The sequence below is a fragment of the Plectrocnemia conspersa genome, unplaced genomic scaffold (genome assembly GCF_051122295.1).
Source record: "Plectrocnemia conspersa isolate PC_06_02 unplaced genomic scaffold, ASM5112229v1 ptg000009l, whole genome shotgun sequence".
Taxonomy (NCBI): domain Eukaryota; kingdom Metazoa; phylum Arthropoda; class Insecta; order Trichoptera; family Polycentropodidae; genus Plectrocnemia; species Plectrocnemia conspersa.
In genome coordinates this window covers 12,785,028-12,799,217 of record NW_028277173.1, presented here as the reverse complement: position 1 = coordinate 12,799,217, position 14,190 = coordinate 12,785,028, and the positions used below count along the sequence as shown (strand labels likewise).

General features: G+C 29.2%; 1 protein-coding gene across 4 annotated transcripts in view; it reads right to left on the bottom strand.

Moving 5' to 3' along the window:
* The window catches only part of trh (PAS domain-containing protein trachealess), a 221,874-nt gene that overhangs the window by 31,795 nt on the left and 175,889 nt on the right, over window positions 1-14,190 (bottom strand). For all 4 annotated transcript variants that reach the window (XM_088191700.1, XM_088191701.1, XM_088191702.1 and 1 more), the window contains one exon: window positions 6,340-6,416. In XM_088191700.1, the coding sequence (XP_088047826.1) occupies window positions 6,340-6,416 (77 nt within the window). The remainder of the gene's footprint in view (window positions 1-6,339; window positions 6,417-14,190) is intronic.

Here is a 14,190-nt window from a genome sequence, read left to right as displayed (position 1 = left end):
AAAAAAAAGATATTGACAAAATAATAAAACTTTAAAATGAATTGAAAAGTTACAAACTAATATTTATTTTTGAATAGGTAAAGAAATATTTTAACGTAGGAAAATAAAGGCAATTTATTATTTAAATACATTTTTATTTTATCAAATTTTAGATAAGTTCTGTATATATAATATGTATATATACAAAATAGCATAGGTTCAATGATGAATGTTCAAAATTTGAATATAACGTTGAATCAGCAAAATGCAAATTTTGTGGCTAGCGAATCGTTTTTCGGAATCCTTTTGACTTTTCGTCCGCAATTTTATAGAAAATATAGCGATGTAGTACACAATATATTTAGCGAGCGCATTGTTGTCGAAAACAAAGGGCTTTTCGGGACAATGTGGGCGGTTTCGAAAAATAAAAAAAATGTCACCAACATAAAAGAAAATTTTCGATAGCGAAATTTGTGCAATAGAATTTTCACGCGCGCTGTGCTAAATTTGCATAATTGCGTGAGATGCTGGTAGCGCTTTTTCCGATCGCGAAATTTTCGGATAATTTTCATGATGATTGCTGAATATGATTGCTGAATATCAAGTCAACACAACAAGCACCCATATAAGCTCCAAAAAAAATATGCTTGTATTTTTTTATTGGGAAAAAACAAACAGGCTGACCTTAAAAACGTAACAGTGTACACTGTAATCGCATTAATTTCACGCAATGCTCTATATATTGTATATTATTATAATTTTCACCTTGAGCGAGAGAAATCTTTTCTTTATATAAATATGTACGATATGAAAAAATTAGCATTTTTTGTTGAAACAAATTTCTAGTACGTTTGTACGCACTGTGTTTGATTTACGCAAATTTCGCACTTGCTGTAAAAAATGGCGTAAAATTGAACTAGATATTTTATATTGTGATACATAAAATATTAATAAAAAAATACATTATAGGAGAATTTTGAACGGTCTGGTTTAGAAATTTGTTATAAATTTTAACTGGTTGGTGATATTGTACATTTTAAAATTTATCAAAATATTAAAAAAGGTAAAAAGGTTAAAAATAAAAAAGTGATGTATGTTAATTATATTTTTAAAATGCTTGTAAATAATTTTAATCTTGAAATAATTATTAATTGATACTTAGTAAAATATTATACATAACTCATTTAAGTTTCAACATCACTATAATTATATATTAAAAATGCGAAAATTCAGCTTTATTGTCGAAGACGCAATAAAACAATATTATAACTTACAGTTGTGTTAAAGCAAAATAAATAGTGAAATTATGTCCAAGAAATATAAGGAATATAATAATAAGATATATACATTATAGTTAAATAAAATATAAAGTATACTGATAATATAATATTAAATAATAGTATCGCTAAAGTAAATCCGAAAAAGTAGAAATTTTTATGAAGGAATAAAAACACATCTGTGTCTTATAAGACTTGACTTTAATATTTATTACATATGATACCTTATTAATTTAATAATTATTAGAATAAATACATATTATTATTAATTTAATTTATTAGTGCAATTAAAAAATGTGAAAAAAAGGTAATTATATTTTATTACATTTTATTCTGATACACTTTCTTGCAATAATTCATTTTGACAACTGTATTACAAACTACATTCGTAACGCTATAACTGTTATAAAAAGATTTTTTTTACTTACTACATTTTAATTGATCGACTTTTTACCTCAAAACTACAAATCACTCGTCATTCTAACAACTGTACTTATTTTTCAAATAACAAACCAGAGCAACAGAATTCATCTTCTACTACAAGAAGCATTACGTTAAGTACTTGCTTAAAAAATGCTTTTCTTTTCTCCAAAATAATATAGAACGAAATAAAATAAAAAAAAACATACCGCAGATGATTTCGAAATTTTTTTGATTGGATTTATTTATCTGTGTGGAGTGTTTCAAAACGTCAAACAAATCTTGCATTTACCGCTTCATAAATTTCCACTCGTTTGCTCCGATTTGTATGGAATTTATTTAGATACATTGTGAAACATTCAACGGTAGCAAAAAAATGTATATCAGCCGTTTGTACGTTGACAAAACCGCAGGTTTAATAAATTCAAGATTCATAAAAAAAATATCTGAGATAATGACATAATGGTAAATTTTATTTACTCTTATTATTCTAAAATTTGTTTGTTGACCGTTAAATTATTTTATATTCATGGTGGGACGAGATTCTCTTTAACCATATGACATAATAATTTCCATAAATTAATATATGTTACTTCTTAATATGCACGAGTATTAAAAATTGCATTAATATCAATGGAAATGGCTTTAAATATTTTTTTAAGTAATATTAATTTCTATGCGTAGTATTGACTCAATCATAATATAGTAAAAAAATGAGGAAAATATGAAATGATTTCCATGTAAATCTGACGTTTCATATGCATCGACCAAAAAAATAATCATTATGTCGCGTGCATTGTTCGTACATACACACATATAAAAAGCGTGAAAAATCAGTTTTTCTCAGAAGTTTATTGAAGTCGGTTGCATATCGGTTCGCGCGGCCAAACTCAATAAACGTGATCCCAGTGTTACAAATGTGAAAAAAATGTTTCCAGGGTCAATGTGATAGGCGTCCAAAGAGATACGTGGCTTTTGAAAAAGCGTTATATGTGTATGACAATAAACAAACTTATTTCATGCTCAAGCGGTTCTAGAGTGCCACAAAAAGGCCATAATGATACATATCCAATTTAATGGTCAGGCAACTCTTGCGCAAAGCGAGAAAATTCTTGCGGCCGCAAAACGTCCATATTCGAATTTAGCACCATTGTGGATTCACTGTGTAGGCGAATTAAGCAATCGCGAAGAAAGCGGCATTATTGTGGCGTGGATCCAAGTCCAATTTTATGGATTTTATGGTACGTAATGGCGGAATCACGATGCGCGCTCTAGGTGAGAACACGCGTGGGGATTTCTTCGCTTCGATTGTTCGCGAATGGGCGCCAAAGTGTGGTTAATCGTTGCTTTTGTAAAAAAAATATATATGACATGAAAAGCAGTTTTGAACTTCTTATAGTACTATTATTAAATTATGTTATGATATGGTGAGATAGTGAATTGATTTGCTGTATAGAAAAATGGCATTCCATTATACAATTTTTTTCCTCCAGTATTTAAAATAATTCTTTAAAAAATAATATTTTTTTATTAAATGTAATCGAGTCACTGGTATATTTACAATATTTAAAAAAACAAGCAATAAGTAATAAAACAATTTATATTGATTAAATCTTGACTAAGCCTTTTGAAATTAAAATATAAATAATAAAACAATTTATATTGATTAAATCTTGACTAAGCCTTTTGAAGGACAATGGCAATTCTGTGATGGCTCGGCGAAAATTCCGATCATAGATGATCAATGGCGTGCCATCATTAAAATAGAGACTAGGAAATACCTTAAAATCTTTTGCATAAAATTAAAAAATATCAACCATATAATTACAATTAATTCAAAACGTTGTCTATATTATTCACTCAAATTAGCGAAGCTCGGAGGCACTATCTGAGTTAATGGTACATCTTCTAAAAATAAGATATACGAAATATTTGCAGATATAAATAGGTATCTGGCATATTTTATTTAGAGAGCTGAAGAAAATTTTTAGGGTTTCCATACTAATATGAAAATAATAATGTACAGTATTTGGTTTTTGTACTGATGACTAGGAATAAATATTTTTAATTAATTTAATGTCTTTCAAACATGTTTTTAAAGAACATATTTAAATATTATTTTTTTATATGTGTAGACCATAAGCATTCTGTATATGATTTCATACACGCGCGTGTATCATGCACACACACATTTACCCGCGACAAAGAAAAACACCGTAGACGGTTTCCTTTTCGCCCGATTTTTCCAAGAGAGGTTAAATAGTCTCTCGGTCCGTTCTTTCTTCTGCCACCCCCATTGTACCCCAACCGCTCAGGCTTCACGATGCGCCCCGACCGCCCACCCAGCCGGGATAATGAAGAATGGCCGCCGGATCGTGACCGGAATGAAAAATCCGCCGGGATGCTGAATCGCCGGGGCCCCGGTAAAAGTGAGCGCCCGCCGAATTTGCACGCACGTCCAACGGTGTTGCAATTTCGTTGCTGGTTACCATCGAAACCGTCGGTAACCTGATTGCACATCCGACGGTATATAATATCCCCGTATCCCTAAATGAAATATGGAAACGTGTTGGATGGCTTTCATGGTCATGCGTTACCTAGCTGTGCTTGCATGTAAGGATATGAAAATCAAACTGCCTTATATGTGTGGTATTAAATTATATGTGTGTGTGTGAATAAAGCAATAAATCCATCAGAACAATGTGAAACAATTTAACACAGAGATTCTCTTCAACAATTTTATCACATCAACATAATTATTATATTAATTCATTAAATTTAAATTCTAGTAGTTCTCAAAACACTAAACCAATTTTGAGAAATATGATATTATTACTAAATTGTTCATTAATAAACTGATAATACAAATTGTAAGTGGAAATACCAATATATTAGTTCTAGCCGAATATATCAATTTTATTTTCTAATAAATATTTTTTACAAATTGCTATACCATAATTATTAACATACATGCATATTTTAAAAAATAATCATATTTAAGTAATACATATTTAAGACCCTCAAAGCAACGATAGAAAAAAGGCATTCTGTTTCGATGCATATATAGTGCCCGATTTATTACAAGCATAACTATTTCTAGAGTAAATCCAGTAATTTTCTAGTCACTATAAAAATATTTGGTTTTGTGGTGGCTGATTTATTTGCCACAACCTAGGCGCCGAAGGAATTACGACAGGAAGACGACGATCGCCAGTGCCTCGTCCGCCAATCTCAATAATATTCAATAACTATTCAACTAAACTTTAATTAAAATACTACTACAGCAACCCAATATGTGACTAATTGTCATTTTTTACGATACGCCTGGTAAAAATATTTAATTTTTTAATTTTTATTACAAATCTGACCATTGACAGGTTTTCTAATGCGTCATTTATTGCATAAACATATACTCCTATATATATACGTATCCATACACACATTATTTAAAAGACATTATCAAAAGTCAAAAATTAAAAAAATAAATAAAAACAATTATAGTGCACACCTGAAATAGATAAACACCATTCCACGTAAATTTTTCCAGCTCCTCATAGATGTCGCCGTAAAACTCAAGCTCGTTGAAAAGCTGGATGGCTTGATCAAGAGCAGGTTTGAGTCCTGGCTACGACGGACAAGAATGAGGGATACGATCGCGACTCTCTAGGGCACTAAAACTTGCAGCTGAAAGTCGTCTAGAAACGACGGATTGTTAACACTGCCCATAAGTGCTTTATTCAGTAAATGCTACTCCAAGAATGCATTGAATTGTATCCGAAAGCAACGAACAAAAAGTCACTAGGATACAAATACAAATACGATCCGTATTCCTTCTTGTAAATATGTTAGTGAATAATCTCTAAATTATTTTTAATAATAATACTTCGCTTAATAAAGCCATATTCAAAGACACTATGTACTAGCGTATCGTACAGAACGCGAATCGACAATCAATTATTAAATTGACACGCGTTATGCATAACAAAGTCGAATATCCTCGGTACTCTACCGCAAATTTTAGCGATGTGCATAAAAAAATCTCTATCTTTGCTCAAACGTCACTATCAAGTCATCGACGGAAGTATTTTTGCTTCAAACACCGCCGTCTAAACTGTAAGACAAATACACTGGAAAATGTAATAACATGACACTTGACAATGCTGAAAGATAGTAGGTAGATTGTCGATCGACTTCCTTCACAGTGACTTTATGTTTTTTTACAAAAACAGTGAATCAAAATTTGTGCAAATATTCTAAAACACTTTCAAGTCATCAGCATATAATAAATATTTTGAGAGCTCAATTACAATTGTATGTTGTTGGTATGTATCAAAAAGAGCCTAGGACTCTGTGGTACTTTAAAATGAGTGAAATACTCATCGGAGCGACGATTAGCAAAGTTCACATACTAACAACGATGACTGAAATAATTCGAAAAAAGCAAACAAGTCCGTTCGAGAAACCGAAGTTGCTTAACTTCCGAAGAAGTAGCTCATGACAAACTTTGTCAAATGCTCGTTATAGATAGATTTTGTCAGCGCCATCAACATGTACGAGAAGTTAAGTAATGTACCTTTGATAAAAAAATTTAAGGATTTCATTTGATTCAACATTTATAAAGAAATCTTAAAATTAAAAAATAGAATAACCATGATTTATTTACCTGTAATATATGTGTACCCTGATGTTGTTCAAATAATTCTAGAGCTAGTCCTGCCGAAGTTCTCCTAGTTTGTGCACCTGAAACGCAAAATTCATATAGTTACAACATTGCAATTAAATCATCGTCATGTTATATTATAATACATATACAGCACTCTAGAATTTATGCAAGTATGCAAGCAGAGATATGGTCCCCTGGGAGAGATTGAAGAGATTCAAGCTCGGTCTTTGTGCTCGAGAGAAGCCGCCGACGAGCTTTTGTAACCACGATTCTGATAAAGTTCGAGCGGCTCACAAAGGGATACATATCAGAAGGTGTCCTTGTCTTTCTTGCGTGCGATTTGTCATTGTCTCGGCATGCAACGTTTTATTTAAATTCTCTATTATTAAGAATGCCATATACTAAAGTTTGGTTGGGACATATTTTTATTCATATATCATTGGCCGATCGATTGCCGAGATAAGACGAGAGTGACATACATGTAGCAAGAGAACAGCTTCCGAGAAATCTGAGATGAGAAAAGTCGCGTTATTTTCATGAATGAAGCTTTTCGTTATGTCATACAATTTTTTTAGCCATTGTTTCCTGTTTTACGACCGCTTTGACCCGACAGGTACGGAGTATCATGTTTTAACGTTGCACAATCGCTCATGTGAGATCTTGAAGAGAAAAACTTGGATAAGTGTCCTTATTTTTGTTTAACCCATTAACTACATTTTTTATTTTTGCGCATAATTTTTGTTATAAGTGAAAATAAATATTAAGTAAATGTTTTATCATAATTATTAGAATTTAAGAATAATTTATTATAATTAAATCGTTATAGCGTAGGTGTAGTGTGTGCTGTTATTTATTGTGCCATTTATATTTACATACAGAAGGGATATAAACAGGGCCGGTGTTAAGATAGAAGATCGGGCTACGGATGAAGCTGGCCCACGTGTGCGAAACGCTAATAACGCGGTCCCGTCTAAACGTCTAATACGATTCGCACGTGCAATAACCGACACCAGACTTGTGCGCCGATTTACATAACAACAAAATTAACTCAACGCTTATATAAAGGTTCAAAAGTATTCGTTATATAAAATAAATAAATGAATGTTATATATGTTAAATAAAATAAACAAATGTTAAAGATTGATGTTCTTTTGATTAACTTGACTAAAACAATTTTTAAACTGAATTTTTACTGCTGTAGAAATCTCACATATGGAAAATAGCACGTATTTATTAGATAATCATATTAACGGAAAGAAAAACTAAATTTTTTTATATGTATAGATCAATAAAGTCTGTTCTTCCATCAATATGAAAAGCACTATTCTTTAAACATTTTCTGATATATTATATTTAATGAGTCAATAGAAATAAAACGTAAATATAATTTTCTGTTGTTATACGTAAGGAGAGTTAATGAGAGTAATATTAATATTTTTATGGGTATAATATTTCTGATTTATCTAGTGTACAATTACATTAATGTTGATATAATTTAAATTATGTTGATATAAAATAACCACAATAGGCGCGCAGTGTTCTCGGCGCACCGAGATGTAAGATAAACACACCACCAAATTTCAGCTCTAACCCTGCCATTTTATTATCAGGGTAAATTATAATAAAATATAACATATAATATTTTGTCCTGTACACGTGCCCCCTGCTCTATAACCCGCGTGCGTTATTAACCTAGACGCATCTTGGAATAAATTCTCTCGGATAAGGGATATACCTTTTATAAAAATGTATATGCAGATATTATATATATTTAATATATTACATATTGAAGCAGTCATCAAATTTATATTTTAAAATGACTAAATATATATTCGTAATAATCAGTCAATTCTTATAAAGATATAATCTCAACACAATTTTGTACAAATATGATCATAAAGTAATTTAAGTGTAGATACGTGATTCACCTTATCTATTACGTATAATATGAAAGTTTCATGAAAGAAATTCATAAAAATTAAATTTAGTGTTTATATTGATATAACACAGCTTCGATAATAATAGTTAATTAATGTTTCCATATACGATATTAAGTGTCAATCTTACTTAGATACGTCCGAAGTCTAAGCGAATATTTGTACAGCAAGATTATTTGCGCTCGTCTAATAAAGCCAACAACCCCATTGAGTGGTGACTTTTATTGAAATGTTTTTTTTTTATTTATCCTCACATAGACATGTATTGTATATATAGAAACACATTAATAGTTTCATAATAAATGATTTTCCGCTTCACTTAGTATTCCATTATATGTATGTTTTGCAACGAGCAAGGTTACCGCACTCACAAAAACAGTTATTCAAGTATACAAAGTTTTAAAAAAACATGTAAACTATCGAATAAAAAAGATATAACTCAACTCAAGCAAATATATTATTAATAATATTTTTCGCACAAAGTTACTGAAACTTTATTTGGTTTATTTTTTGATGATCTTTATGGTTGAGTTGTAACGATTTCTTTGCCGGAACGGAGTAAATTTGATTCATCGATCACCGTAAAAAATATCTTCACGATCCATGGAAGATCATTGAATTTTCCATTGACCGCATATTAATTCGACGCACTAATTTTCACTCATTGGTCGAGTGGAGATGAATAACGATAGTGAAGTTACATAAAAAATCATTCATAAAAAATATACTTCAATGGAGCACCCTGTATTTATAGAGCCAATACCACATCTGATTGTATTTGACCGGATATCTCTGGGATCGATGGACTCTGTACAAATACAACTAGGTATACCCTTGATCAACTTTCACCCTTCACTGGTGAAATAATGAAGTCCTTACGGTTATTTTCACACTCTTAGTCATCGTATAGTATCAAGATTAAACGTTTGGACAACGGGAAAATAAATATATTATATTATTCTTGCTTTAATTTGTTTTAAAAAAATAACGCATTTTATTCGACATAGAATGTGACATATTAAGAAGCAACGGCATAATATTCGTAAGAAAAAATAGTACCATAGTTATTTCTAACCTAACGTCAGATAATATTATTCATTATTATTCAGATAATTCCTACAAAGGCTAGAGAAACTTACACTAAAAATCTCGGAATCACCATTTAAAAGTAAAGGATTTCTTTACACATAAACGATATCTACTATAAATTTTCCAAGTAAAATTTTCCATAGTTTTGTTATGAAGAACGCATTTCACGCATGTCATTTATTCGCGTCTTCTATGACACTTTAGTTCGTAGTAGAAATCTCCGAATAACTAGATACGATTTTTTTATCCTACTTGTATTAAACTTCTTGTGTATTGCAAAATCACTATTGTTTTTAGACTATCCTAATAAATTGAAGTAAGTTGTTAGGTCACGATAATCTTAATTTAATTTAAATATTAAATAAATAGGCATATGTGAAATTGAAATAAAAAAATGACAGTAACTTGTAAATTAATTAGAAATATTTGCAATATTTTTGATAAAAAAAATCTGTATGTTCTAAAAGAGAATGCAAATTATGTAAATTTTTTACTTAAAATATTTAATGATTTTTATAAATTTAAATTTTTTTTTTTTTTTTTAAATTTATAAAAATCATTTAATTATTAATTAGGTTATGTAATATTAGAATCTATTAATAATATATTTAATAGATTTAAAATTTTTGATAATAAATATAATGGTATTACCTATATTAATTAAATCAAAAGCAAATCAGTAAAAATGTTAGGTTTTGATTTAATGATTAATAACCATTTACAAAATATTTTTTATAAGCATTAAGTACATATAAATATTAAGTAGCTCATTATTAGAGAATTGTAAATATCTAATGTGCATGACCTAGCTAGATTTTTAATTAATCATCACTATATTCATCTGTGAGATTAGTAAAATCTAGGTAATTCTTATATATGATGATCGACTGAAATTATGATGATATAGGAGTCACTAATTCTGATCTCTCAGTCACGATGGAAATCAAAATATAAACTAAGGTCCATGCGATTCGAACCCAGATCTTTCTAGTCAATAGTCAGCGATTTATACTACTCGATTGTACTTGAATATAATACCTATATACTAAAAAACATAATATATGTTCAAAAACTATCCTTATAAAATATCAAATTTGCTATATATTTAAAAAAAAAATAACCTAAAATGTCTTAAGAATTTGTACATCAATATTTAACATGTTTAATATCTTTGATAACATAGATGCTCTAATTATTATTTACTAGTTATTAAAAACAGAAAATGTTATATTTATAAAATGATTGTGAAAAAACCTAATTGGGCGTATAGTCATACAAATAAAATACATATTTTATAGAGAAAATATGATGAACTGGAATTTTTTAATATTCGGTGTAACAATATTCAATATAAATATTAATAGCATATTTATATTCATGAAGTTCAATAATTGAGATCAATCCCTTATATAGAAAGGGTTGAAAAGATTAACGCATTCAATATATATATACATATAAATAAAAATAAGTACATATTTTACAAAGATCCCTCTTGCGTTCTTATTAAACAAGTGGAAGGGTTGACCGGTCAGGGGTTTTAGTTATCTTAATAGCTCGAGGCGTTGGTTTCGTTTAAGCCCATTGTTTTGATAAATTAATTATTGGTTCGCCATCATAGTGGTCAAACAAAGTGACCAAATCGCTCGAGGCAATATTAGATGTTAATCCTGAAGCGTACATAAGATTTATGAGTAACGTTGCTACAAATAATATTAAAGAGTTTGTGAAAATTGAAAAACTGGCCAGAGAAAAATATAACTGTAAACCATCTCTTGCGAGGAGAAAATGTTTTTCAGCATTGGCATGTATGTCTTGGCAGCCAAACACGTCTTGGACAGAGGCGCAGATGGCTTGTGATTTACGCCCGGGTGTCGAAATGAAATATGGCACATCCCTTTATGAAGGGCGTTTATTATATATTGTTTTCGAAGGGCCAGTCGCCACCTGCTAACACCTAAACGAAACCTTATTAAACCAGCCATCCTATTTTCTAGAAAAAAATACGCATATAATAATACGTCTTAGAACGCATGTCTAAAATTAAATAAATAAAAAATATTTCAAGGTGTTGTCTGGCTCTGCTATGAAAAAGCATGAACATTAAATTTTATAATGAGGAAAACGGTAGATAAGATCCACGAGGATGATTTAATATAAATTGTCAAATGAGTTTTTGGGCACGCTTTAGATGTACGAGATAAAAATTAGTGTTACAGAAGCGGATTTACATATCGCAATATTTTTGTAAAAAATGAACTACGGATTTTATAAATAATTATATGTGCATATTTAATTTTGATTAAATTTCAATATGCATAATATTTTTTACTTTTTTTTTATTACCACAAAACTACTATTTATAAACATTTCAATACAAAATAATTCGCATGTAAATATACTAAAAAATACCAAACATTAAACTAAAATTAATATAAAATACTAGATTATTTCAATATACATTTAAATTAAATTAATTAAGTTAACTATAAATTTCTGTTAAATTTATTTTTATTTTTTAATATTTTTAAAACAATATGTTGGGAACATCAAAAGATAAATATATCGTCCCACATACATAATAAAAATATAAATTTCTAGATAATTTTTTTTATAAAGAAGAAAAGTAAAAAATCACATTATTTGCATAATTAATAGTAATAATTTTACATAATAAATAAATAATAATAAATAATATTGAATAAATGATTTTATATACATATTTGAGAATTCTACATAAAACGTAGTGTTCATTCGTCATTCAAGCTGCGTCTCAATTAATATGGCTGCGAATCGCAACGACCTTAGTTTCCCATACAGTTTACCCATCTCCTCATTGTATTTTAATGCCCGTAATAAAAATTACGTAATTGTTTCGGTTTGGGCAATCGCAGGCTAATATTTCGCTGCGGCCAAAGCCGTAAATAAAACGAATAATACAAGTGCGCTATGCCGAGTCAACTGCTAAGAGCGAGCTCCTGACTCGAGACTTGAATGCTAATGTCCTGACTCCTTCCTCGCCGGCTGCCCAACACTGACGCCATCTTTTTAATTTCCCACTCCTTTGCTTTCAAACCGCCGGCGTACTGACGGTTTTTCCACGATATCGAAATTAATCTAAAAGATAAATCCGAAGGAACCGGAAAATATAATTAATTAAAAATATATACTGGAATATACAATACAATTAATTAAAAATACTTGGTTATGATCACATATTAAATAAAACTGTATTTTATAATAATAGCCAAGGTAAAAATAATTTTAAATAAGAATAAAGAAGTAATTAATCTGATTTAAAAATAACAACAAAGGACATGATTAATATTTTGTATTAGTTGAAGAGCCAAATCTATTAAAGTCATTACTCCAAAATATATATTTTTAGATAAGTGGGGAAACTTTAGGATTTCCCAAAAAATAAAATAATTTTCAGATTATTTTATGTGACTTTAAAGTTCTTACAAACTTAAAATCAGTGTTACAATATAATATAACATTAACAAAAAGCAATGAAAAATGTTTCATAAATCATAATCTATAATAGCAAGTAATATAAATGTAATTAAAGTTAAATTTATAATATTTTGTCAAAGCAAGTGTTTGATAAACGATCGCCTATATTTTTCATAATAGAATTGATTTTATAAAAACGATACTTATAGAAAAAAACTACAGCTAAAATCAGCGTGTAAATTAATGCCAAAACCATGCAAAATTGTTGTACAATGTATAATAATTATAATTTTTATAGATCGCATTAAATTAAGTTGTCATAATTGTACATTACTAAAGTTGTGCTATACAATATATTTATGTTAGGTGCGATTGAATATTAAACAAATACTTTCCAACCCGTGATACAACTATCAGGTAAATTTCATAAAATGTGAAAGATTATTTTAATTTTTTTATAATATAAATATATTTTCAGTTATTTTTATTTAGTAAAATCACAGACCTCAATAGCATAATATTAATTTTATGCTGATATATTGTTAATAATAATTATGTATTAGATTGGTTGTTCAACATTAAAGCTATGGTGTGATTATGGCTTACTATTTTTTCAAGTATTTTGAAAATATTTAATTTATTTAATAAATATTTTTTTTAATCCACCCATACATATATTAATTGTATAAATAAATATTTTTTTTATTATATGAAAATAAAATATAGAAAGGCCTGACTAGAATATATCCTCAGATATTGTAAAAGTATTCTACCGGCAGCGAGAGCCTTGACAATTAAATTGTTTGACATTTCTTGACACTAAAAGGCAATCGATTAGCGAAAGCCCACTTTCATAAAGTATTGAGAACCTTCTGCAGATCGAGAAAATCCAAAATAGACTTTTTTTTAAAAAAAAAATTAAGTCGTCTACATAAAATAAAAAAAATAATCGATTGATTACTGTTTCTATGTGATTAATGAATAATAGAGTAGCAACGGATCCAGGTTTGATCCATGCGGTACTCCGATAGAGGTCTCTGATAGTTTTAAAAATAGGTTTTTGTGCTAGACTAATTGATAACTATCGGTCAATTAATTTGAGAAGCTTCGACCTTCAGAAAACCTAAAATTAGATAATTTTTTCGTAAGTAAATCGTGATTGAATTTATCAAACACCTTTTTAAAATCTGTGTACATAACGTCCACTTGTACAGCAGAGTCCAATGATCTCGAAACAAAGTTAGAAAAAAACATTAGGTTAGTGACAGTATATCGAGATCTGCGGAAATTGTGTTGCTGTTGGAGAAGCACACAAATTGAAGATACAATTGTACTATAATACAAATTAATCCATATTTAGCAGAATAGACTT